General features: G+C 35.7%; 1 protein-coding gene across 1 annotated transcript in view; it reads left to right on the top strand.

The window, feature by feature from the left end:
- LOC107744562 (fibroblast growth factor 13-like) overlaps positions 1-21301 on the top strand; it is a 30810-nt gene extending 9509 nt beyond the window's left edge. Inside the window, exons 2-4 of the mRNA XM_016558277.1 lie at positions 765-868; positions 16670-16868; positions 20837-21301. Of these exons, the coding sequence (XP_016413763.1) occupies positions 765-868; positions 16670-16868; positions 20837-20973 (440 nt within the window). The 3' untranslated portion in view covers positions 20974-21301. The remainder of the gene's footprint in view (positions 1-764; positions 869-16669; positions 16869-20836) is intronic.
- Positions 21302-25839: the final 4538 nt, after the last annotated feature.

The raw sequence follows: 25839 nt of genomic DNA, 5'->3' as shown, positions 1-25839 counted from the left end.
ACGAAAAAAAAGACTCTGCCAGTTCTTTAAGGTGCATAGAAGGTTTAAGTGTGTTTTCGTTTTGTCATCTTAATGTTAATTATTTAATTGAAAAATATTTAGCGTAGGCCTATTTATTTTATTCTTTTTATTTGTTATTTTATTTAGTTTTTCTCTGTTCTCAGAAGTGCTGCAGGTGCATGATAATTTGATGATGTATGAAATTAATTCATCATTCATTCATTCAACAAGTAACTGTTATCGGTCAGGAAAATTAACCGGAATGAACATCCCTAAACCCAACTACTTGTAGTTAGGTACACGTTGATGTTGGCTTGAAGCTTTTACAGTCCATAAAGTTGTTACAAAAATAGACAGTCTGTCAGATAGATGCTAGCTGGTTGCGTTCTAGAGAGTTGCTAAAGCATTTCTAGGGTGTTTGTACTGGAGTGTTAGTAATCGTTGCGGATTCTGGTGAGTCGGGCGCTGTGTTGATGAAGTGTATGTGAGTGGACACTGTACAGAATGTCAGCGTGGCTGACATGATGCTGATGAGAAACGTAAGCATGCACTCTGCATTCTCAGACTCATGCTGCTTGCATATTTTGCGTTATGCCTGTCTCTGGATGACACTTTATTAGTTGTGCAAGAATTTGCTTTGTATGTAAACGCTTCAAATGAACCAGACCATGGGGTGCATTTTGGGAATGTAAAATGCTCCAGGCTTGCTTTATTTTCACTTCCCCTAACATCAAATATATGACTTTTCTTTGTTTTCTATACAGCCATGTTCAACCTCATCCCGGTTGGCTTGCGAGTGGTGGCCATCCAAGGAGTTCAGACCAAACTCTATCTGGCCATGAACAGCGAGGGCTACCTGTATACATCAGTAAGTAACTGCAACTTTCTAATGTAGATGTTTGTTTATGCGTACTATACTTCACTCCTTCAGCTGTTTTAAATCAAGAGGGGAAAGTCACACCAAACTGCTGCTCTCAGACCAACACCTGAGCTCTAGTCATTAACACTCACTCCACCAGCGCACCCAACTCTCATCTCCTGCCAAATCATGATATCAGACACTCCAGATAAACAGACCTCCTTGTGACCCAAGATCAAATGGTCACATAGCCTTTAAGATACGTTCCTGCTCCCGAACCCCTTACTGCGCTGAAAAAACTGTCACTCCCAAGAGCACGGCACAGTGTTTCACAGATTTATCCATATAAACAGATGAAGCCTCCACTGTGCGCTAGTCTCACACCCTCTCTCCATATGGCATGCTGTCAGAAAATGAGTTAAGTTACAGCTGTGACAAATATCTCAAGATGTTTTCATAACCTCAGATCTACTCTCGTAGTTTAGATTATGCGCAGCCCGTCACGCTAAGTGGCGTGATTACCGGGTGGATGGCTTAGAGATGTTTGTTTACTGGCTGTGGTCGGGCCGAACTTTGCCCTCCTCACCCCCTCACAGTCCTGACCTTCCGCCTGCCTCTACCAGACGAAATGTCGGTGCTCTGGCATTCGTCTTGGTTACTATGGTGATGCAGGCAAGGCAGTATGTGGGTTGTGGAAATGTACACCAGTCCCAATCATTTTGTTCAGCTTCAGCGAAAGATAGATGAGACTCTCTGCTTTCATAAACACACGTGTAATCATCCTTAATTAGCAAAATACATATGGAGGACTGCTTGTAATTGCTCTTAATGTTTAAAAGTACATGCAAAATACTATGAATCATCAATGCGTTCAGTTGTCAAGCCTTTCTCTGAAATAGGATGAGTTTCCCAGTGCATGAATTGAGTAACATGGCTTTCATTGTAAAGATGACTAATATCGAAATGCTGAAACATTTAGAAACTCGTGAAAATATGCTGAACAGGCAGCCTACATCCCAGCATTGATTAACTGAGTGAAGACATGAATAATGCCGTAACCTACCTACCAAACTTCTGCTGCAAGACAAATGTCAGAATTTCACTATGTGGTTGGCATTACTGGAGCTCGTCTTGTCTGACAGGAGAGAGTGGGCACAAACGAATACACAGTCTCAACAACAACAACACACTCTCTCACTCAACCTCAATCTCGAGGCTGACAGAAATCCTCCATATTATGAATAACAGTGGAATGATTGGACACTAAGCTTTGGAGAAGGATCATTGAGGAAAAAATACAGGAAGCAGATGTTGCCTGAGAAAGCTGGCCTGGTTCGAGATTGTAATGAATCAACTAATTGACACCATCGACCAACTAGACAATATTAGTAAAGTTTACTATTTTCTCTAGATTTTACACAGATGCACACAGTACCAGTAAAAAGTTTAAGGTCAATAATTTATTTAAGTGTTTGAAGGAAGTCTCTTGTGCTCACCAAGGATGCATTTACTTTATGTACAGTAAAAATAGTAATACTATGAAATATGGTAACACCTTAGTACAGGGACCAATTTTCATGATTAACTAGTTGCTTATTGGCATGAGTATTACTAGCATATTGGCTGTTTATTAGTACTTATAAAGCATATATTCTGCATACTTAATCCTACCCAATACCTAAACTTAACAACTACCTTACTAACTATTAATAAGCAGTAATTAGGAGTTTATTGAGGCAAAAGTCGTCGTTAATAGTTAGTTCATAGTGAAAAATGGATCTTAAAATAATGTATGACCTGAAATATTATTATAATTTAAATTACCTGTTTTCTATTTGAATATATTTTAAAATGTAATTTATTCCTGTGATGCAAAGCTGAATTTTCAGTAGCCATTTCTCCAGTCTTCAGTGTCACATGATCCTTCAGAAATCATTCTAATATGCTGAGCTGTTATTTTTAATGATGAAATCAGTTTTGTTGCTTAATATTTGTGTGGAAACTGTGGTGTATTTTTCAGGATTCAAAAGAACTGAATTCAGGATTCATAAGAATTTATTTGAAAACAGAAATATTTTGTAACATTTTAAATGTCTTTACTGTTACTTTTGATCAGTTCGATCCATCTTTGCAAAATAAATGTATTAATTTTATTTAAAAAAAACTGTAGTGTATAGTGAAAATGAAAAAGTAAATAATAATAAAAAGATGTGAAGCTCACTAATTTTGACATGTAAATTATTGGATGATGAGGTCGGGATGTGCAGTAGCTGTATGTGTGTGTTTAGATCCCTTTTTTTTTGGATATGTCAAATGAAAAATAATTCAAATTTGACCATAAAAATGGCTTTTTTCCCCCTGAAAAGAACTAAATCCTTTTCCAAATTAGTTGACTAGTCATTCAAACAATGCACTAACTAGTTAATTTTGAAAATCTATATTTTTCTACATACCTAGTCCAGGAGCAGTGTTTTTCCAGCAGCTCGCTCATCCATGCTGCAAACCTGTTGCCATCGAATCTGTCCTGCGTAGTGCTGTTTTCAGGGCGCTTTGGGCTGAACTCGCTCACAGCAGGCGGGAGAAAGACAAACAAGACAAGAGACTCACATGAAGTCTGACAAAAGCATGTAATCTGATCATAACGTTAGGTGTGATACAGCTGTAACATATCCAGCAGGAGCCTTTGGGGATGATAGAGAAGCAACGGGATCTAAACACACACACACACACACACACACACACAGCTACTGCACATCCCGACCTCAAGCACACTGTAACTCACGGCGGTTCTCTGTTCCCTCTCAGTGACTTTAATGATGTGTGCTTCAGCATCTGTAATGAAAACATATGTGCCGGAGTGCTCATTAAATGAAAGCTCTGTTCTTAACAACAGTAACATTGTGTCACCGTGTGGCATCCTGGTCGACGGCAGAAGGACGGAGGCTATATTTAACGCTTCTCTGAGTGACAGCACAGCAAGGTTCTGTAGTTGTTAATATTTTATTCTGGCTATAACCGTTAGCCTGGAGAGTGTTAATACACATAGGTCTTTGAACATTCATCTCCATTTGCTCCCTGTATTCATTTCCATTTTAAAAGCTTTTCCTGCAGTTGCATTCCATTGTAATTGTCCAATATCGAATATACAATTTTGTGAAATGTTCAATAATATGGACATGAGAGGCGATTTTTGGGTGAATGAAAGCAGAATGTGCTGATGTTATTGAGTATACTGTAGCTCTGTGAAGTAATCCAGCGCTTACACAGTGGTGGAGAGCTTTCAGCTGGCATAAGTGGTTGGTGATTATGGGTGAAGGATACTGAGTGTGTGGCATTACAGTAATCTAAACAGTATTATAAGGTCTTTTAATGATTTAATGTGCTGTAATTCTGAAGTCTCTCTGTGTTCTTGTAATATGTGTGTGTGCGCGCACTTCTGGGGTTTTTATCCCCCTCACTGGCTCTTTATGTCTGCTGCTATGGAGCCACACAGCCAGCCAATCACACACCAGTGATGTTGGGAAATCCCCAATCAATGGAGAGTAGGTACTGTAGTGAGTGAAGTATGAGAGGTTTGAAGCGGCTCTTGTTCTGTTGGGAGGGTTTACACCTGTTTCTGTTTGTAGTTTTCATTGTAGATTTTCATTTCCCCTTGTCTGTGTTTTTCTGTATTTTGTCGTTAGTTATATATACATTACACTACCATTCAAATGTTTTGGGGTCAGTATTTTATTTTATTTTTTTAGAAATTAATAATTTTATTTAGCAAAAATACATTTAAATGATTAAAAGACATAAAAGACATTTAAGATGTTGCAAATGATTCTATTTCAAATACATGCCATTCTAGTCATCAAAGAATCCTGAAAAAATTCATCAGAGTTACCACAAAAATGTGAAGCAGCACAACTGTTTTCAACATATTACTTGAGCACCAAATCAGCATTTTAGAATTAATATGCTGATTTAAATTAGTGTTTCAGTTAGGGTTGTAATGGTATGAGATTTTCACGGTTATCACAGTAGCGCTTTAATATTCACAGACACATATCATAACTACTTTTGATTTATCTGTCCATCCGATTGCTCGTTTTACGTGACATCCTCGTTATACTGTAAATTCCATGTTCATGACTGCACTCATGGACCTCACCTCTGGATTCCCTCTGCTTCACGGAAATCATACGGCCTTAACTTATAACTTGTTATTAATGCGACATACCTTTATCTGCACGGAGGGATGGTGTCCGCGAATATGAGCGAAGATGTTGGGTGTATTGCCTGCTTTTGCAGCCACTTTGCGTCTACATTTTTTGCAAATTGGATCCGTCCTCAAGGACAACCCTGCGTTAGTTTTTTTTAAATATCCGAAGTATTCCCATACTGCAGATATTAACTTTTTTTTTCGGCGGGGATGGAGATTAAATATCATCTCTGTCCCTGACATTTTCTCCGCTGCACGTGCGTGTAACGTTAAGCAGCCAAGTGAATGCAGAGTGAAGCAGCCGAGCGGAAATAAGTTGCATGTGCAATGTGTATTTTGCACATTCTGCAGAGATTTTTTTCATTCATTTTTATATATTTTTTTAAACCGTAGATATGCAAATGTTTACGGTATGATAACCATGCACGTTCAAACCGTGATAAACCGGTATATCGTTACAACCCTAGTTTCAGTTACATTTTTGGGAAAATTTGATACATAACGTGTCTTGATATTTATGGGTTTGCTCTGTAATTTGCTTCATCTATAAGTCAAATACATTTTTTTCATGCTAGAAGTAAAATAAAAACTATGTAAGATACATATTTTTCTTAAGTTTAAGAATAAAAATAATTTTAATTTATACAAACAAAGCAATAAATGTTCAAAAACAGCATTATTTAGCCTATCTCACATATTTTTTATTTAAAAATGACAAATTAGATTTCCATGACCATTTTGACCAATAATGCAAATGAATCATTTAATCATTGTTTTGAATCTATTCATTAATATGGAAAATTTGGGCCGATTCATGAAAGTGAATTGAACTTTATAATCCAGTGGTGTCTGTGCTCCTCAATAAATAAAGAACCAATCAGTTAGTAGACAAACACAATGTGTACACACACAAGCATCCATAGTTATTACATGTGAAGCTAAAATGCATTGAAAATGGCCACATTGATTATCCACGGCCGTGCAAATATAATAAGTGTGGCCAAATTATAAATAAACCAATGGCAAATGGAATATAGTGAATGATGTTCAATTAATTTGGTCTACTACAAGCCAAATCAACCATTACATGTCATAAAGCAGTATCCTACAATTCAGCACTTTTACTACAACACAGTCAATCAGCAGTACAGAATTAAGTCATGCTGACTCACCAGTGCAGTTCACGTTAAAGAAAAGAACTTTGCACAATAACCTTTTTTCCCCTCTTTTGAGATCTGGCAGTCCATGAATGAATTATTTTTCACTTGAAAGCATAGCGAGGGCGTTTAACCTCAGCTGACCCATTGCATGTAGTTGTAAAGTTTTAATTCTTTCCAAAGGTTATCTCATATGGAGCTCTCTAACCAGGTTTTCATGCACAAGAATATTACTCGAATCTGAATTTTTATTCTGTCAGTGAGCACTCCGAGAACCCTAGAAACCGCAAAGCAACATGCTAAAAAAAAAACATTGTGTGTTTTTGCAATCTGTGTGTTTGTGATCAGAAGGTAGAAAAGAATATATAGAAAGAGAATGCATGCATGGGTGCGTCTGTATGTCTGCGTGCAAATGTATTCATCCATCAGCGTGACAGTGAGTGGGAGAGAGGAAATCAATTAAACATATGTTCTGTTCTCTGCACACTTGTACTCTTTACATTTAATAAACCAAACCACTTGATTCAATGCTAAGCTGTGTTTAATGGTAATACCTGCTGTTTGATCAGTGAACACATCAAATATTAAAACAACCATGCAAATATAAATGGTTTAATCACAACATATTACAAATGAACAGTTGATCAGATGGCAGTCAGTGCACACTGGCGACGTGCGGGCTGTCCTGTGAGCTGCTCTGCAGGCGCATTTGAAGTCGAAAATCAGTTTAGTGTTGGGTCATTAAGAGCAGGCAGGGACAGGCACATCAATATTAGAAGTCCACAGATAGAGCACAGACACGGTAGCCTGCTGTAGTGGTCATAAGCGACACTCTGCAAGGGGACAATTCAGACCTTATAGAACACTTTCTACAAATACAGTACACGTCGATGTCCCATGCCTTCTCTTTAAAGCAGTTAAGACATAAATCCTGTATCTTTTGTTTTGAGAACTATTAAATATGTTCGATTAAACTGTTTTATGACAATCTGTTATTATTTAGACATTACCAAATTGCAAATACCATAGAGAATGATTAGAAAACAAAATTCCTCATGATGTTTAGTTTGTCACTAGTACCCTATTTGTTCCCTCAATGTCCCATCAACTCGTGTTTGAGTCTTGGTGACTTGATAGACTAACTAAAGAATTGAAATATATTGCAGTGGATTGTGAAATATATTATTGTGAAATATTTTATGCTCCTCTAAAACATTTGTAGGCTTCCCAGGCTATTGGGAATATCTTTGTCTTTTTAGGCACTGTTATGGAAAACTCTCATTCAGTCTGGCACCATTATGGTATATAACACCCACAGTCCAATCAAATGCTGATTAAATAAAATCAAGTATTGTCCTACATTAATTTCTTATTTAGTATCCTGTTGCACTTTGAAATATGTCACATTACAGAAGTAAAATAGGTTTTGAACAGCAGTTCACATTAACTTGACAAGAAGCTGAAAAAGGAAAACCGTAGTCCTGTGGTATTCTTCTCGGTAAAGTTAGTGCCATTAGCAGTACGACTCTCTCATTTGAGACATCTTGAGCTTCAATGATGATTCAATTATTCAGATGGGTGGTTGAGGCAGAGGGAAGAATGAGGTACAGGTGGAGAGACCTGGTTACCAGGCATCCGTACTGCACCGAGCAGGAAGGAACAGCCTCTGACTGGAATAGATTCTGTCAGCTTCCCCATTTACTTCTTTTCCATAAATGGGATTGGAGTTGGAAGAGGGAGAGCGGGTAAAGTAATGAGACAGATCGAGAGAGAGTATGGGGAGAGGTATACTGTACAGAAGCTGAAAAAGGAAGAATCTTAGAGAAAAATGGAGAAGATGGTGGGAGAGGCGAAAATAAATAAGGTTCGTTTTTGAAAAAGATATTGAAAGACAGAGGGGGAGGATCTGATGGAAGATGGATCAAGAGAGAGAAAAGCAATAAGGGAAAAATAGGATGGAAAAGAAAATATCAGATGGAGGGAGAGAGCTGAGCGAATGGCAGAAGATAGAGCACTTAGACATATATGAAGACCAAGTAAAAACACTATCTGTTTCTAGCGCACACACAAACATCTCCTCCTGCTTTTCCGTCTGGGAGGGGGAAGCCCTTTGGGAGAAGGGAGGGAGGGGCAATGCGGGATTTCCCCTGTCAGAGGAAAAGATATTAGATACGAATCAGTGAGCTGGCAACAGCATGACTGCAGCTCCTGATATAATTACACTTGGAGATAGAATCAGCTCGAACACAAAGCACTACAACACCTCAATATCTGCTCTCTTTTACTCAGCTGTTAGGAGGGTAGATTAGTCATGTGGTTAGGGACAGTACAGAGAAACAGCTGGAGCCCAGGTCAAGTCACTCGCCAAAATTAATACTTGTCAATGTCTAATGCAAATAAAAATTGGCTTTGAAAAGTGAGTATTTGATACTTCAGTTAATGGGTTGTTGGTCAGTTTATTATAACCTACAACATAAATACATAATTTAAACTGAATTTAAATGAAATTAATAATTCATCAAAATTAATTTATTAGCAAAACTCTGAAATCAATGTTTTCATTCGGTTTCACTGAAAACGGAAATGGAAAATAAAGTTTTGGTAATTACATTTGTAGCGAATCAGCTCACTGGGAAATATGAATAATTAATCATAACTATCTCGTTTAGATCATCAGAAGACGAATTCCTAGATACTAAACATGGTAGGATTACATATAGGTAAGATGACAGGAACGAGTGGTTCCATCATAAGCCTGCATAAAACAGTATAAAATATCAAAGACAACATACACAATGACCTGAAGGATATGTGTGTTCATTCAAAGAAAGGTTTTCCTATGAATTAATTAGAGAAGAGTCCATTTCTACTGTGCATTGTGTCTCTTCCTATGGAAAAGGTAGTGATTTTCTCTACCCGCATTCCTTTGGGCCATAAAACCAGTGATATCAGCATTGGTTGCCATGGTGACCAGGGGCCTGGTGTTGTTCGCAGACATCCTGGCACCCAGTTTATTGGGTGAGGGGTCTGTGACGATTTGTTAATCTAATGAATAACTGATTTGTTAAATCAAATGAAAAATTGTGTGTTTGATTGGTCCAGACGCTACACATTACATGCGGAAACGCAGATGGAATTGCGGAATCCAGTCATAAAATCAGAACTTACAGTATTAGGTGGAATGTCACGGAATTTGTCAAATTTTGGATGGGTACATCAAAAGTACCCTTCACATTGACTTGCAAAATACCATTTAAATGTGAATCCTGCATGTCTCTGTGTGAATAAATGGTGCAGATGCACAGTTTCATTTACTACACACATACTGTTGCACGCGTGACACTCGCGGTGTTTTCAGCCTCTGCCGCCTCAATATATGAGTATATGAACATAATTTCTTGAACTGCTCTGAGAGTCACTTCATGAACGTTTTACTGTTTCTTTTGAGTAAAACTATCGTCATATCATATACAAACAGAAACCTAAAGGTCTTCACAATAACTCGTCAAAATAGAAGTTCGGTTTAACTTGAAGAAACCGTGACAGAAATATTACTTAATGTAATGATAGTACTGCTACTAAAAATAAAATAATTATTAAAACATTGTTTTAAAGGAATATTTACCAGAAAAAATATTTAGCAATTATTTAGCAGAAAATGTAAATACACAACACAGTATTCCAGGGGGAAACAAATTATAAAATAATAATAAATTATTTTATAAAATACATTAATTAGAGATGCTTTTAATGTTTAATAGTTAATTAAAACATTAAAATGGAATCCAGAAAATTTATGGAAAAACACAATTTGGTATAAAAAAAAGAATTTGACACAAATTAAACATTTCATAGGGCCTTAAAAATTATTTTTTTTGTTAAACTTTTAATAAATTGCTATTTAATATTGTAAGTTTCTGATTTCAATTAATTAGATGTGCTTTTTGATGAATACAATTTTACTTACCCATTAAAACAGTCTAGAAAAATTAAAATGGAAAAAAAACCAGAATCCAGAAAAATTTAAATGGAAAAAATTGAATTTGGAAGGGAAAAAAACTGACTTCATAGGGCCCTAGTATAGTTCTTCAGGCAATGAGCTGCCTCTCGAACTGTTTCAGTCAATTATTTTGGCCCTCCAAAACTATTTCGGCTGAAAATTCCATTTATTTATTTTTGCCATTTTGGTCAAATATTTTCAGTTGCCAAATTTTTCAGTGTATCACTAAATGAAAGTGTTTTTTCCCATGTGGCGACAGATAGATGGAATATTCATTCTATTAAGCCACCGAAGCAACAATAAATAAACAGGGGTATACTGTAGAGCTAAATGAGAGATTAATGTGTCTCGCCCCATCAGAGTGCACATTATCTGACTTTTCTTTGTTTCACTCCTCATTCTCAGCACTGCTGCAAGTATATGTGTGGTAATTCGATAAAACTGCCTCCTTCCTCTGTTCTCCACAAGACGCAGCAGGTTCCCAAAAATATCTGCTGTGTTTCTATGTATATAGCTGTTCTCCGGCGTTTTAAATGATGCCACTGCTTGCTGCAATTTTCATCAGTGTTGGTGATAAAATGGCATGGACAATTAGGAAAATGTGTTTGCCGTTTCTGCACAGTGCACCTCTCATCTAACATACTCCATCTGGAAGCCGTGTTACAGTATGTGGTGATGCCTCTGAGATATAACAGCTCTTCTCCTTCTCTGTTTGCACGGAGGTACAAGAACATTTGTACTGTGCATGATATTGTGGTACTTTCTTGTCTTAGCCAGTGATGTTAATAGTTCTTATGTCCATTTAGAGACAGAGTACTGTAGCATGTTGTTTACACCCACATCACATATGTTTGGACCTAGTATACCACAATTGCAGGCAAAATAGAGGCTTTGTCTCTGAAATTGAACTGCACCTTGGTTATTAAATCAATACTGTTATGCACTTGTGGTAATGCATTGTGCCTCTTTGTTGGTACTGAATGGCCTTAGTCTCAAGGTTCTGACAAACCATAGGAAATAATTAATTTATCTTAAAAAGCAGAGGAGGAAGATTGTGTTGAATTTCAGCGTTAATAGATGAATATGATTCATTACTCTTTAAGTCAGTTGTGTCAGTTAATTGTTCCAGGACCAGCCCTTAAAGCAGCGGTCACCAATTAGTGAACCACAGTCCAGATACGAGCCTAAGATCGGTTTCACTCGGAACACAAATCATTTTTCATACATTAGCATAATTATAAACAGTGTTTTTCTTTCTCCACATGGAGAAAGTAAGAGATATTATTAACACATGAAATTAGACACTAGTTACAATAGTCTGATGCTTTTTTTCTTTTTATTGGAAATGAGAATATTATTTATTTGTTCATTTTTATAAATATTACCTTCATTTAAAATTTTTTTTTTTTTTTTGGTACAGACTTTTGGTTGTGTGTGTGTGTGTTTGTTTGTTTGTTTGTTTGTTTTAAGCTGCTTTGGAGCAATTATGAAATGTGCTATTCAAATACACTTACATTCAGTTTGCGGTCTGCAAGTTTTTTATTATTATTAAAAAAATTTTTTTTTCAGCAAATATATATTAAATTGATCAAAAGTGATAGTAAAGACATTTATAATTTTACACGATTTCTATTTCAAATAAACACTCTTTCAAAAACTGTTGATCAGAGAATCCTGGGGAAAAAACACAGTTTCCACAAAAATATTAAAAATAAAAATGATTTAAAACCCTTTAACTGTCACCCGTCCCCTCTGTGGGACGCCTAAGTTTACTTCACTATATTACAATTAAATCCTAATCTAATCATGACAAACTATATATCGTTGGAAAGGTCTAAGACTCCTAAATAGATATTTTACCAATGATTTTAATGTTTTCGTTCATGAATTATAAAAATTTAAGTTTGGATCGTGCACTTTCATGTCTATGTTCAAAAATGTGAGTGACAGTTAAGGGGTTAAATAAAAAATGATTTCTGAAAGATCATGGTGACACTGAAGCTTGGAATAATGACTGCTGAAAATTCAGCTTTGCATCACAGGAATAAATGACATTTTAAATATATTAAAATAGAACATTTTAAATTGTGGTAATATTTCGCAATAATATTGTTTTTACATGCTTTTTGATCAATTAAACTCAGCCTTAGTGGGCATAATCTTACTGACACCAAACTTTTTCATACTGTAAATTGAATTAAATTGAGTTGTTTTTAATTCTATATAATCAGTAGTCTTGACTGTTTTGTCTTTGTAGGGTTTGAAAGGTATTTTGTCTGCCAACTTAAACATTTAAAATGAAATTTGTCGAAGCTCACATTGCTTATTTAATTTCATAGCCATATACCATATTTACTATTTTTGAACCTTTATTTGTTCAAACCTTTGCTGGGAATGTCATTTAGAGAGGCATTATGTTTTTGTGTTTTATGGATACGGTGGTTAGCATGTGCCATTTAGAGTCATTCCCGTTTCCTGCCCTCATCCTCTCAACATTTCACTCTTTTGTTTTTGTTTATTATAATAATTATGATTAATTATTCCTGATAAGATTGGATGCAATCCAGTCATTATTGAGAGCCGCTCTACATAATGCTTTTGTGCTCCATTTGGTCGTAGCTAATTATTATGACCTTCAGCTGAGACATTAACAGAATAGCTGTATATGAGGCACAAAATATAGCAGTAATTTGTTTGAACTGAGAGATACAGGATGTCTGTGAGGGAGCGTTTCTTCTGACTGGAAGCATGGATGAGATGAGATGCATCCTTACTTTAAGTTCTCACCCTGACTGAACCCAACAGAGTGTCCTTACCACAGTGCTGATAGCTGACCAAAGATACATCTAACATCTTGATGATGTTTATCTCAGGTGAAGTATCGATCCCAGATCCGTCCCTGCGTGTCTGCTCGTAGGATCTCACACGTAATCAAACTTTCTCATCAGGCTGAAGAGTGCAAATCCTTTTTCTGTTTTCGGGATGTTTACGGGATGTAGCTCAGAGCTGAGCCGACAGCCTGTCCCAGAGGAGGTGCGATGTCACGGCTGGTCTGTGACATCAGGAGTGTTCCTGTCAGTGTGTGTGGGAGCTCAGTGTCTGTGTGAGTCACCCGGAGAAGAGGGACGACTCCAGCCTGTATGTTGAACATTGGAGCACTCCTGTTGGCCCCAGGCCGGCTGGGAAACAGAGCGTCCTGTGATGAGAGTGAGAGTTCAGGACTTTTATGGATACGTGACGAAGGGACATCCTCAGCATTGCTGCTACAATAGCTGTATATCTATGTTTGTTACAAATTCCCTTTAAGGCAGTCAGTGCACTCTGTGGCTGTATTGGTAACACACCTGAGCAGCTTTTTGCTAAGTACATAATGTACACATGTACACTATTGTCGAAAAGTTTGGGGTCAGTAGGATATATATATATATATATATATATATATATAACGGAAAGTATTCAGTATATAAAAATTTATTATTATTTTTTTTGGAAAGAAATTAATACTTTTATTCAGCAAGATTCATTAAATTGATCAAAAGGGGAAATAAAGACCTTTATAATGTTAAAAAAAGATTTCTTTATTGAAACAAATTCTGTTCCTTTTAACTTTACATTCATCAAATATAAAGTTTGATCAAACCTCAAAGAATCTTGAAAAAATGTATCTAGGTTTCCACAAAATGTTTTCAACATTGATGATAATTAAAAACAATTATGCACCAAATCCACATCCACATTCTGAAGGATCATGTGACACTGAAGTAATGGAAAATTCTGAAAATTCAGCTTTTCCATCACAGGAATAAATTATATTTTTAAATATATTAAAATAAAACATGAGATTTAAGGTGAGCGTGAAAAAAAAAAACTTACTGACGCCAAACTTTTTTCTTTGTACTTTAAAAGTATCTATATAAGGCTGAAATCTCCAAAATGATTATGAAATCTTTTACCTTTTTTCTGAATATTTTTCAAATGAATAATTTTATCATGAAGTTCGCAAATCATGCTTAAGAACAATCACAGCCAAACAGAAGATATTTCATATTTAATAGAGTTATGTTGCACTAGATTTCAGACCAATGAGCTTTCACTGGAGCGGTTCAGCACAATGCTGGAGACCTCAAGCAGTTTTTAAAATGTCTTGATTAACAAACTCCGATTTAGACGGAAGAGATTTTAGTGTCTCATGTCTGGTTAGCTTATGCTTGATTGTCACAGATATTGAAATTGTAGCCACAATATTTATGTGCAAACACACTTATGGTAATTCATGGAGGTAGCGAGATGAAATAACACAATTTGCTGTTATTTAATCTGTTGTCTCCTGTATAAATCTCAAACCTGCTGTAGATTTTCCTTTTAAGTGCATCTAGCTCTCAGAGCTGAAACACTGAACACTTTCCCCTAGTGATGTTTGCAGAGCGACACAAAGATTATTTACCGTTTCTTTCTTCCCTTGGCTCTGATGAAAAACATCATTTGATTTATAGCTCTCTGTAATATTTCCACATCATTTGCCACACTCAAACAGTAAAGCCACAAGACCCTGAGGTTCTGTAATCCATTTTAACAGAGCCATTCAGTTACTGCAACAGCAGCCCAAAGGCTCGGCGTGGATATTAATCTAACCTCTTCTAATGACTTTCTGTTTGAATTTACTTCACTCCTGCATTTAAAGAGATGGATATGGTACGAGCACATGGATTTGAAAAATCAAGCATTATAAATCCATATGTATATAATATTATCAATATGAGTCTAAAATGCATTTTTTACAAGGATTGTACAAGCACTTCTTCAGAGTGATGTAAGAAATACGTTACGTTTCAGCCAGTTAAGTTTTGCGTGGTTCACCATGCCTGGACTAGCTGGTAAATAAACAGGAAGTGTGGATCCATGAGCAGTGGGTGTGTTGTTGTGGCTTTGCATAGGCATTGATTTATTTCGAATGATTTATTGGGCAGGCGAATGAGTTAGACACCTCTTGAAAAGCAATTAGTTAGCCAGATGACATGCAGAATAACGTAATTTGCTGTTGCTCCATGCACTGTCTCTGATCTTTTCACCCTCTTACACCGTTTGCAATATCCTAACAAAGCACATAGTCAATACAGGATCAAGCCTAGTGGGAGGTGAATGTTTATAATGACTCAATGAAGTGCACACAGTGTACTCGCACACATTCAATACAGACCGGATCCATAGACCGAGCTGAAGAGCCATCCATCCCCAAACTCCATTAGCATGTTTATGCAACACTGCAACATAGATTGCTTTTGGAAGTGCTAATGAGAGGATGCATATAACAGAAGAGTTAGGATTATTAAGGGGGAAAAGCAGATAAAAGGGGAAGTAGTTATGTGAGGAGGATGGCAGAGGGACAAAAATGCAAAAGTGTTTTTTATTTAACAGTTGTTTTTTGATTAAGGCGAGACACTGCAGGCAAAAGCTGTTTTTTAAGCACCTGGCTATTTTGAGATTTGGGGCTTTTTGGCTTGTTATTAAGTTTTTTGTTCTAGAAATGTATGCAAATTAGTGAATATATAATAAGATGATGCCTTATTTTCTTTGCATATTTAAACATAACTTTTCAGAAAACATGTAATACAAACAAATGTTTTTAATTCTTAATGTAATCAGTCAAATTTGTAAGTATGGTGATATCTATTAGTTGTTTTTTACCCTATTCACCTGGGGTGTCTCGCCTTAATTTAAAGTAGAGTTACAAAATAATGATTGTTTTTTGGGGGTTTTTTTTGCAGTATTGTTTTAATACCATTGAGATACCACAATGGTATAGTTTTATTAATATTTTTTAAAATACATTTTCCATTTATATTTTAAATGTAAAGTTTTATTAATGTTTTATGTTATGTTTTTTTTTTGTTTTTTTTTAATTTGACTATATAGTTTTTATTGAGTATCTCAATTTTAGTTTTTTTTCTTGTTTTATCTCAATTTTATTTATTTTAGTACATTAAGTTAAACTAAATGAAAACAAGTGAAAGATGTCTTTAATTCTACATGAAATAAAATATTGTTTGTATATTTTATTTCAGTTAATATTTATTTTATTAAAAACATTTTTTTGTTGGTTTTAGTTTGAGTTAATTATAATAACCATGGTTTTCAAACAGATTTTCCTCCTTCCCCCTCATCTGCCATTGGTTGGACAGACAGATAGTCCCACCCCAAAACTCATGCCATTGGTTGATGTTGTTATATGTTTTATACTTTTGCAGAGATATCAGTCTATAAAATGGCTTATAGTTGTCTTTGCATAATAACCTGAGAAATACAATTATTTTACAGTTACTCTCTAGACACTGCTTTTGTGTATATTTGTATCACCATATTACTTCTTACTATCCACTGTGTCACGTAAAGGATTTGAAATCTCAAACCTCATCTTGCATCTTTTTTCTCCTCCCTCCTTTGCCCTTCAGGAACACTTCACACCAGAGTGCAAGTTTAAGGAGTCAGTGTTTGAGAACTACTACGTGACGTACTCCTCCATGATCTATAGACAGCAGCAGTCGGGCAGGGGCTGGTACCTAGGCCTGAACAAGGAAGGAGAGATCATGAAGGGCAACCATGTGAAAAAGAATAAGCCCGCTGCACACTTCCTCCCCAAGCCTTTGAAAGGTAAGTCACTACCTCAACACACTATGTAGTCACTCTTATTGCTATTAACGCAGATAAGTTGCTGTATAAAATAATTTTTGAAAGTCAGTATCCAGCTCTAAAACATTTAATCGACTAAAAATGAGTGCAAGCTCTATAAAAAGCTTCTCATAATCATGAATGCCTGGAAAAGACATTTGTTAGTTTGTGGGAACCCTGATGATTCATCTACCTGACAGGAAATATAACACAAGGCATCTATTGTATATTGTACCTTTTTTCATTGTCAAAATGGAATTCCATTATATGTGCCCCAATGAAAGCTCTAAACTACAGGCTCTGGACCTGTGAGCACACAATCTGCCCTTCCATTGTCCCTCCACCGCTGTTCTCTCCACACGTTCATCTGCCGGCTGCATATTTTCTTGTCAGCGAACACAGAGAGAGTGCGCTCTAAGCACAAATCCAAACTCTGTGGAAGTTTTTTGTTGTTGTTTTTGTTGCTTTGGAAAAAGAATGAATGAAAGCTTACATGTTAAACCATTAAGAGACTCTACGCATAAATATTACATTTATTCCTGAGCATGTGCCAATTTCAAGGTAAACATTTAGTTTTATTGCTTTTAGATTGACTTTTAATGCCTTGCTCGTCATTTAGTAAAGACGCATAATTAGGATTTCTCTCTTAATGAAGATGAGGCGGTTCTCCAAACTATGAGCTGCTTTGTTTTTTATGTTAAGCAGTAACTTATCAAATGACTCATGCTGCACAAATGAGTTTTTGAACATAATGTCTGATAATGTCATGCAATTCAGCTACTTTAAAAAATCAGTAACGCTTTTCATTGCTTAAAGAATTAAAACAAGGTCTTTTATTTGATTATAATTAAAAATGGAGGCTTAGCAGCTGAGAAACATTTTGTTTTCAGAGAAAATGCCTTAGCCCCTGAAAATGCATTTCCTTTTTCTAAAGAGGCTTGTAGTGTGGTGAGAGGATAATGGTGAGTGTTGGTAATGTAAGAGACAGCAGGAGTAATGCATTAGCTTGGAAGGACAGTCTGGTGCTACTGGCTCCACACTGCATTCACTGTGGAGATGCCAGAGGCCAGTGCACAGCCATTGAGTGAGATTTATGCTTAAAAAGGTGAAATAGCAATGTAAAATACACCTATTCAAGATACATTCTCTGAATAAAAGTCCCAAGCAAGTTGCTTCTCACGTAAATGCTGTCTTGTTTTAAGGATGTTTACATATGTTTACTGGGAAGACTTTTTTTCCCCTTTTACATTAGCTAAGTAGTAAGCCTAAGATAGTCACACATTCAATAATTTAGATGCTTCGCCTAAATTTAGTCAGGTGTTTTAAAACATGTGTAAATACATGAAAATATTGGTTACATTTTATGATACATTAATTAATTTAACAATTAACATGCGTTAATGCAGTAGTTTTATATAAAATAACAATACTTTTACAGCATTTACTAGTCTACATGTAGGTTAATGTTAAATTTTAAATACCATTCAGAATTTGGCATCAGCAAGATTTTGTTTAATGTTTTTCTAATAAGTGTCTTATGTTCACCAAGGCTGTGTTTATTTGATTTAAAAAATACAATAAAACAGCAATATTATGATACATTATTACAATTGAAAAATTGTTTTCCATTTTACTTCAGTCTTCAGTTTCACATGATCCTTCAGAAATCACTCTAATATGCTGATTTGCTGCTCAAGAAACAATTTTATCAATATTGAAACTTGTGCTCCTTAATATTTTTGTGGAAACTGTGATAATTTTTTTGGAATCATTTCATGTATAAACAGAATTTCTTTGAAATAGAAATATTTTTGAACATTATGAAAATCTTTACTTTTGATTTATTTAATGCATCCTTGCTGAAAAAAAAAGTATTATTAAAAAAATCTTACTGTCCCTTTTAAACTAGTATAAAATATATTTATATTTCAAGCTAAATTAAATTAATGTACATTAACGTATTACAGATGAAAATGAACTAACAGTGATCAATAAGTATATAAAGAATTAAGATTAACCTAGAATAATAATGCTGTGAAAAGTTAATTGTCAACCTTGTGCATTAACTAGTGTTGACAAATTAAATGTTATTGCAAAGTGTTATCATAATCTTTCATGTAGAAAAGCGACGCTTGTGTCAGTTATGAGTTTAGTTGTTGTTGAGGAGAGTAATTTTGAAGAAAGAGAGAATTGGAATTTTGCTCGCTGCCTAATAAAGATTCTCCAGCAGTGTTCTTCCAGAGGATCTGTCTCCTCGCTGTGAACATGGCTTCGGCTGCCAGCTCTCGGCTCACAAAGTACTGTAGTCTCTGTCCAGAGTGCAAACACATATAAAGCCTGTACGATCATTACCATTGCCGAAGAACAAGGCATCATATGGCTGATGTATCTGCATCGATAATCCCTGAGCTTGGGGCCTCATTCATGTTCAGTTACTTTAATTAGAAAAAATGTTTTAAACATTTAAAAGTGCTTAACACTTCAACCATGTATTGCCGTATTGACGCAGTCACACTTTAAAGCACACTGGTCCAGAAGATTTGATGAGCAGGTATGTGACAGCCCAGAGAAAGCTCTACAGAGTGCACTAATAATGACCTGGCCACCGGTCTCTGAGACTCCTGCATCCCTCTGGCCAGAAGCTCGACACTCACTTGGACAACCAATACGTCAACTATCGATTCGTAGAGCTTTCCACTTAAGTGCTGTATCGATTGCATGTTGCAGGCAGAAGAAGCTTTGTGTGAGGTTAAAGGAAGTCTTTGTGATGCTCCCTGCACTGCACATCCATCGTTAAGACGATCAGACGGATGAATTTTAGCACATTGGCTACCTAGTGGATTTCTGGAGTGGTGATGTGAAAGTGCTGTCTGAAGTGCTTGAGTCTGACGTTTGTGTCAGATAGCAGGAGTTGTGTTTTCTATACAGCAAGACAGAGATATTAGCTCCCTAAAACAAATGTATCTGTTGAAAAGTTAAGACACAGAGTGAAAGGTGCCTCTCAGAACCTTTTCTGCTCGACTCACATTCTCTCATAATCGCTTTTCACAGTCTGTTCTGCTCTACTCTATCGCAGTGGTTTTGCCCTGTTTGTGTAACTCGGTGGGATTGTCTAACAATTTAACAATTTTGACTTTATTTACTGTATAGAGTAATATTTTGCAACATCAATTACCAAAACTTACTCAAAATAAGTTATATATGCACACGGCTGTTCAAAAGTGTTTTGTTTTTTGAAAGAAGTCTATTATGCTCAACAAGACTGCATTTGTTTGATCAAAACCGCAGTAAAAACAGTAATATTGTGAAATATTATTACAATGTAAAATAACGGTTTTCTAATATATTTTAAAATGTAATTTATTCCTGTGATGGTAATGCTGAATTTTCAGCAGTCTTTTGTGACGCGTGATCGTTCAGAAGCCAGACGTCTTTTACCGTCACTTTTGAACAAATGCATCATAGCTAAATAAAACTATTAATTTCTTTAAAAAAAGCTTACTGACCCCAAACTTTTGAACAGTAGTGTATATATTTGTCACATTGTAAATGCAGCATCTCATATTTTATAATAGGTATAGAGCCCTGATTTCAGATTTTGCTGCTGTCTTTTTGTTTTTTGATAAATAAAGGCTTAGACAATTACCAACCACTAGTTATTGATCACATTAAAGGTTGACATTTTCTGTGCATATTTAATAAGAAAATGGCTAAATTGCAAATGGGTAAATACACGAACACAATACAAAAACATTTTTAAAAAATTATTGCGAACATTCTGTTTACTAAAACTGATGGAAAATGTTCAGCCTGTTCACATTTAATCAGTGGCTTTTATGAAGTAAACAAGCACATTTGCATCCCATTAGCATTTCCTCTGTGCACATCTAACATAAAATGTGGGATGCTTTTACTAACCACACGCTCTTTCTTTGTTTCCTGTTTTTCAGTGGCCATGTACAGGGAACCCTCTCTGCACGACCTGACCGAGTTCTCACGTTCTGGTAGCGGCACACCCACTAAGAGCCGGAGTGCCTCCGCTGTGCTGAACGGGGGCAAAGCTGTGAGTCAGAACGAGTCAACGTAGCCCGGCCCGCTACCTTTCGCCTTCACCAAAACCTCTGAAAGCTTGTGACTTCACACAGACTTCTCTCCAAAAAGCTCTCAGCGGTTCAGGACAACATGAAACATAACATAACCACTTGCAAACTAGAGTAACATTTGAGTGGACTTCTTTATAATTAGCTCGTTTTTTTTTTGTTCTGTTTAGTTTGTTTGTTTTTTCTTGATCACCACTATAATAGCCTTTTCCATGTGAAACACAGAAATTGTAGCCTTTCTTACAATGGGACGTTGGGTTGCAATTGAACGTAAGCCATCAAGGTTAATTTCCTAGCATCGTAGGTCCTGATCAAGTAATGCATTTGTTAAGAGTTCGGGGCAGTCAGTGAGGGTTTTAGCTGCACGGGTGCGGTGGAAGGAAGGCACCCCTGTCCTCCATGCTTCCTGAGTGTGAAGCAATAGAGAAGCGCCCATCCCGGTGCGTGGGGGGCTCCTGCGTTCTTGTGCACTCGCTCAGAGAGCTTCGCTCTCTAGCATGGGAATATAAAGCCTGCGTTCTGCTCACATGATGAGTGAAGCTGAGCCTCTCAGAAGCAAGTGGCCACGGCTTGCTAATTGTTTGAATTAGCTGTGAGCTTTTCTTACTTTCTCGTTCTTCCCCAAATCAGTGTTTTCGAGGTTTAACCACGACTGGAGATCCAGCACACCAAAGACAGAACTGTGAGAGTTTTTCCCTCGAGCCGTCAGACCACACCGGTACATATTTACGCATGACAGGAAGCTTTTTCTGATTAGTGAGAGGTTTCAGTATTCGAGGAGATGGATGTGTGGTTCACGAGGGCTGTTCGATGTCACCCCTTTCGTCTCTTTTGCATCCCGTTGTCTGTTTTCTGAGTTCCTTTAGTCTGTGTGCTTGTGTTTTTGCCATGTCGACTGTCCTTTGGTCAATGCTGGTCACCGTTGCTGGTGATTTCCGAGACATGGCGGGACTCCCACCTGGACTGCGTTTTGTGTGTAAGTAATTTATGGTGGTGACAATTTTCTATTTAAATGAGCAAACAAAAAAATTATACTGTGGAACTTAAGTTGGTCGAATTTTTTAGGGTATGTCTAATTTGTAAAAGTGAAAAAAAAAATATTGTACAGGGCATGTACAAATCAGGTTGTGTACAATAAGGACCCTTTTTGTGGCCTGCAGTACAGTATATATATCCTTTCCCTCGGGCAACATAACGTCATACATACTACAGGGGGGTTCTTCTCTCTTCTGTTTCTTTCTGGGTTTCTTTCTTTCTTTTAGATGAACATACAGTATCTGTTGCATGGGAGACTGCAGGGAGGTGAGGAATAGAGCTGCATGATGTAGGCTATGTGTATTAACTCCTCCCTGCATCATATGTTCCAAACTACCAGGATAAAACTGACAAACAACATGTATGTACTGACTGGCACTCTGCCACGTACCTTCAAGTTGTTTCTTATTTGTTGTGTACATACAATGCACTGAATAAAATGTTTATATTAAGATATACTTTTAAAATGTGTCTTTGTGCTTTATTTGCTGACTTCGATCGCTGTAATTGTATTATCATTCTTCAGGCTGTTCACCGGGCAACTGCTCTCATCTTTCTCTTTGCCAATTCGGTTTGTTCTAATGGCCTCTTACATCTTATTTTAATCTACTTACTTTTGGAATTGGGATATTAAATAGTCATATTGTGCCAACAAAATCAAATACTGAAGCGAAAGAGGGATCAGATTGATACCATGTGGGAATCAAAAAAACTGCTCGACTTCATTGCTGTTGTTGGAGCACTTTTGTGTTGTTTCCAGCATGAACAAAAGTAAAACAGCATTTAACAGAGGACCGTGTTGTAAGAAGCTGACAAATAGCGCTGCACTGGGGAACGGATGTTGTTTTTGATGGTTTCCTGGCTGGTGCTGGCATGTTGAGCCAGTGATGTAGCCAACTATATCACTTCCTCTGGACCGAGATGAATTACCCCTCAAAAAATCTGCTCTTTAATTGCCTGCAGAGTCAAGACTACTACATGGTGTCTACCTTGTGAAGCAGTTCCATGTAATGAATCAATATGGTGGTAGACAGCTTTGTGACTAAGACCGAGTTCCCTAGAATAATATAGTGTGTTTATATTACAACATTCTATTATAGAGCAGTAGATCCATACAGTTCACAATATGGATATCGATACTCTTGATCCTTTAAGATATTGTGATATGTCAATCTTGGATACCTTGTTTAAACTTTTGGGGTTGGTAAGATTTTTTTTATAATTTTGAATGAAGTCTCTTAGGCTCACCAAGGCTGTATTTATTTTATCAAAAAAGTAAAAACAGTAATATTGTTATATTATTACAATTTAAATTAAAATTTTTAAAATGTAATTTATTCCTGTGATGCAAAGCTGAATTTTCAGCATCATTACTCCAGTCTTCAGTGTCACATGATCCTTCAGAAATCATTCTAATATGCTGATTTGCTGCTCAAGAAACATTTATTATTAACAGTGTATAACAGTTCTGCTGCTTAATATTTTTGTGGAAACCATTATTTTTATTGATTTATTTTTGAAAAATAATCTTTTGCTCTTTGAAGAAGTTCCAAAAGAACATTTATTGGGAAAATAAATCTTTAATAACACCAAACTTTTCAATGGTGTATAAAATGGTGTTCACACTTGATTAGTTTTGCCATCATCTAAGGCTCACTTAAAGGTTTATCTTTAAAAATACTAGCAATTTGATAATGTAAATATAATCTTTGGCAAATGAATAAAAAAAGTTGTCATAATGTACATTATAATGTGATGTCAAAATTCATTTATTTGAAACAATAGATTTTTGTTTTGTTTTTTAATTTCCACAAATTAGTATAGACTTATTTTGTCTGTATAGACAAATTGTATATAATTTTAATATGTGACCCTGGACCACAAAACCAGTCATAAGGGTACATTTTTTTAAATTAAGATGTATATATCATCTGAAAGCTGAATAAATAAGCTTTCCATTGATGTATGGTTTGTTAGGACAGGACAATATTTGGCTGAGATACAACTATTTGAAAATCTGGAATCTGAGGGTGCAAAAAAAGTCAAAATATTGAGAAAATCGCCTTTAAAGTTGTCCACATGAAGTTCTTAGCAATGCATATTACTAATCAAAAATTAAGTTTTGATATATTTACAGTAGGAGATTTACAAAATATCTTCATGGAACATGATCTTTACTTATTATCCTAATGATTTTTGGCATAAAAGAAAAATCAATAATTTTGACCCATACAATGTATTTTTGGCTATTGCTACAAATATACCCCAGCGACTTAAAACTGGCTTTGTGGTCCAGGGTCACATATTAGTAAATCCCTGTATATTAAATGTATATAATTTTTGATGAATATATATGTGTGATGTCTATATATGTGAGTGTGAGAGGGATTAAGTAAGGATCGCTAAAAATGACAGAAATGGTAAGAATGTCTTTGGTTGCAGTGCAGTATGTACAGCAATCAAGAGGTCTGTGTGTTAGCTCTGTAAGCAGAAATGAACTAATGAGAAGTCTGTTCCACAGCAGCAAGTACGACACATTTCATCTCTTATGCTGCACTCCCATTATTTCCTCTCTGTGGCCCTTTCTTCTTGTTCATTAGCCAGCACACTCTAATTCATTAACACAGACAGTTCTGTAGCACTGCAGGCTGCAGCCAACTGGACAGACAGCAGCTCACAGAGCATCCAGCATAATGAAGACAAGCCCTCAGGGGACCCAAGTAACACACTATAGAGACCTCACACACCAAACACAACTTATAGACATTTACAAATCTTATGAACAAACAGTGAAAGCAGCAAATTCTCAGTGTAAATGTGCTTTTTTAGAATGTAAAAGGTTTACATATATAAAAAGATATCTTTATTTTATAAACAAGTATTTTAAGGAATGCACCAATATTTTCATATTATGGCCAAAAATACTATTTTGTCTAACTCAAAATAAAACACTAAAAACAAAAATCAATCATAAATGTTACAAGTGAATTTAGGCATCACAATACTAATGTACAGTATCATGTACAAAAATGTGTTTATTTTGAGATTTTCTATTAAATTAGATATTTAAAAGATTAACTTCAAGCATTAGATGATGTTAGATTTAAAAAAAACAGCTGAGATGGGGTAAGATGTGGAATGATGCCCCCTGAAGAACGATGATCATTTTTCTTTTTTTTTTCTTTTGAACATAGACAGCACAAAAATCTCACCTCAACTCATTAAATTTACTCATTTTTTAATTTTGTCACTTTATTTGTTCAATTCTTAATGGGGGATTTGTGGAAACATCAATGTTTTTAGATTTGTGGAGTAAATAGTTCTGTAGTAAAAAGATATACATTTCATCTTTGCTTTTTATTAAAACCTATAGGCTGAGTGAAATCATTCAATTTACATTCATAATGTTGCAATTATGATGGATCTTCAATAAAAATATGTGCATCTTTGAATAATTTAACTTTTTGTGCTGTGACAACTAAATTAGCAAATGTATTAATTTCCCTTAATAACACATTGGCTGATGCCTCATCATCCTGCACGTGAAACTTAAATATGTTACCATTTTAAAGTAAATGCATATTGTTCTTAATCTTTCCTCATCTAACCCTATATATATATATATATATTAGTGCTGTCAAATGATTAATCAAAATAAAAGTTTGTTTCCATGATTGTGTAATGTGTATATTTATTATGTACAGTATATATATATACACACACATGCATGTATATATTACAGAAAAATATGTTATTTTTATATATTAAATATATTTATAATATAAATTATATTAATATAAATATAGACATGTAAATAC

Source organism: Sinocyclocheilus rhinocerous, unplaced genomic scaffold (genome assembly GCF_001515625.1).
Source record: "Sinocyclocheilus rhinocerous isolate Xijiao unplaced genomic scaffold, SAMN03320098_v1.1 scaffold557, whole genome shotgun sequence".
Lineage (NCBI taxonomy): Eukaryota > Metazoa > Chordata > Actinopteri > Cypriniformes > Cyprinidae > Sinocyclocheilus > Sinocyclocheilus rhinocerous.
The sequence above is the reverse complement of the archived record's forward strand: the minus strand, read 5'-3'. Positions and strand labels throughout refer to the sequence as shown.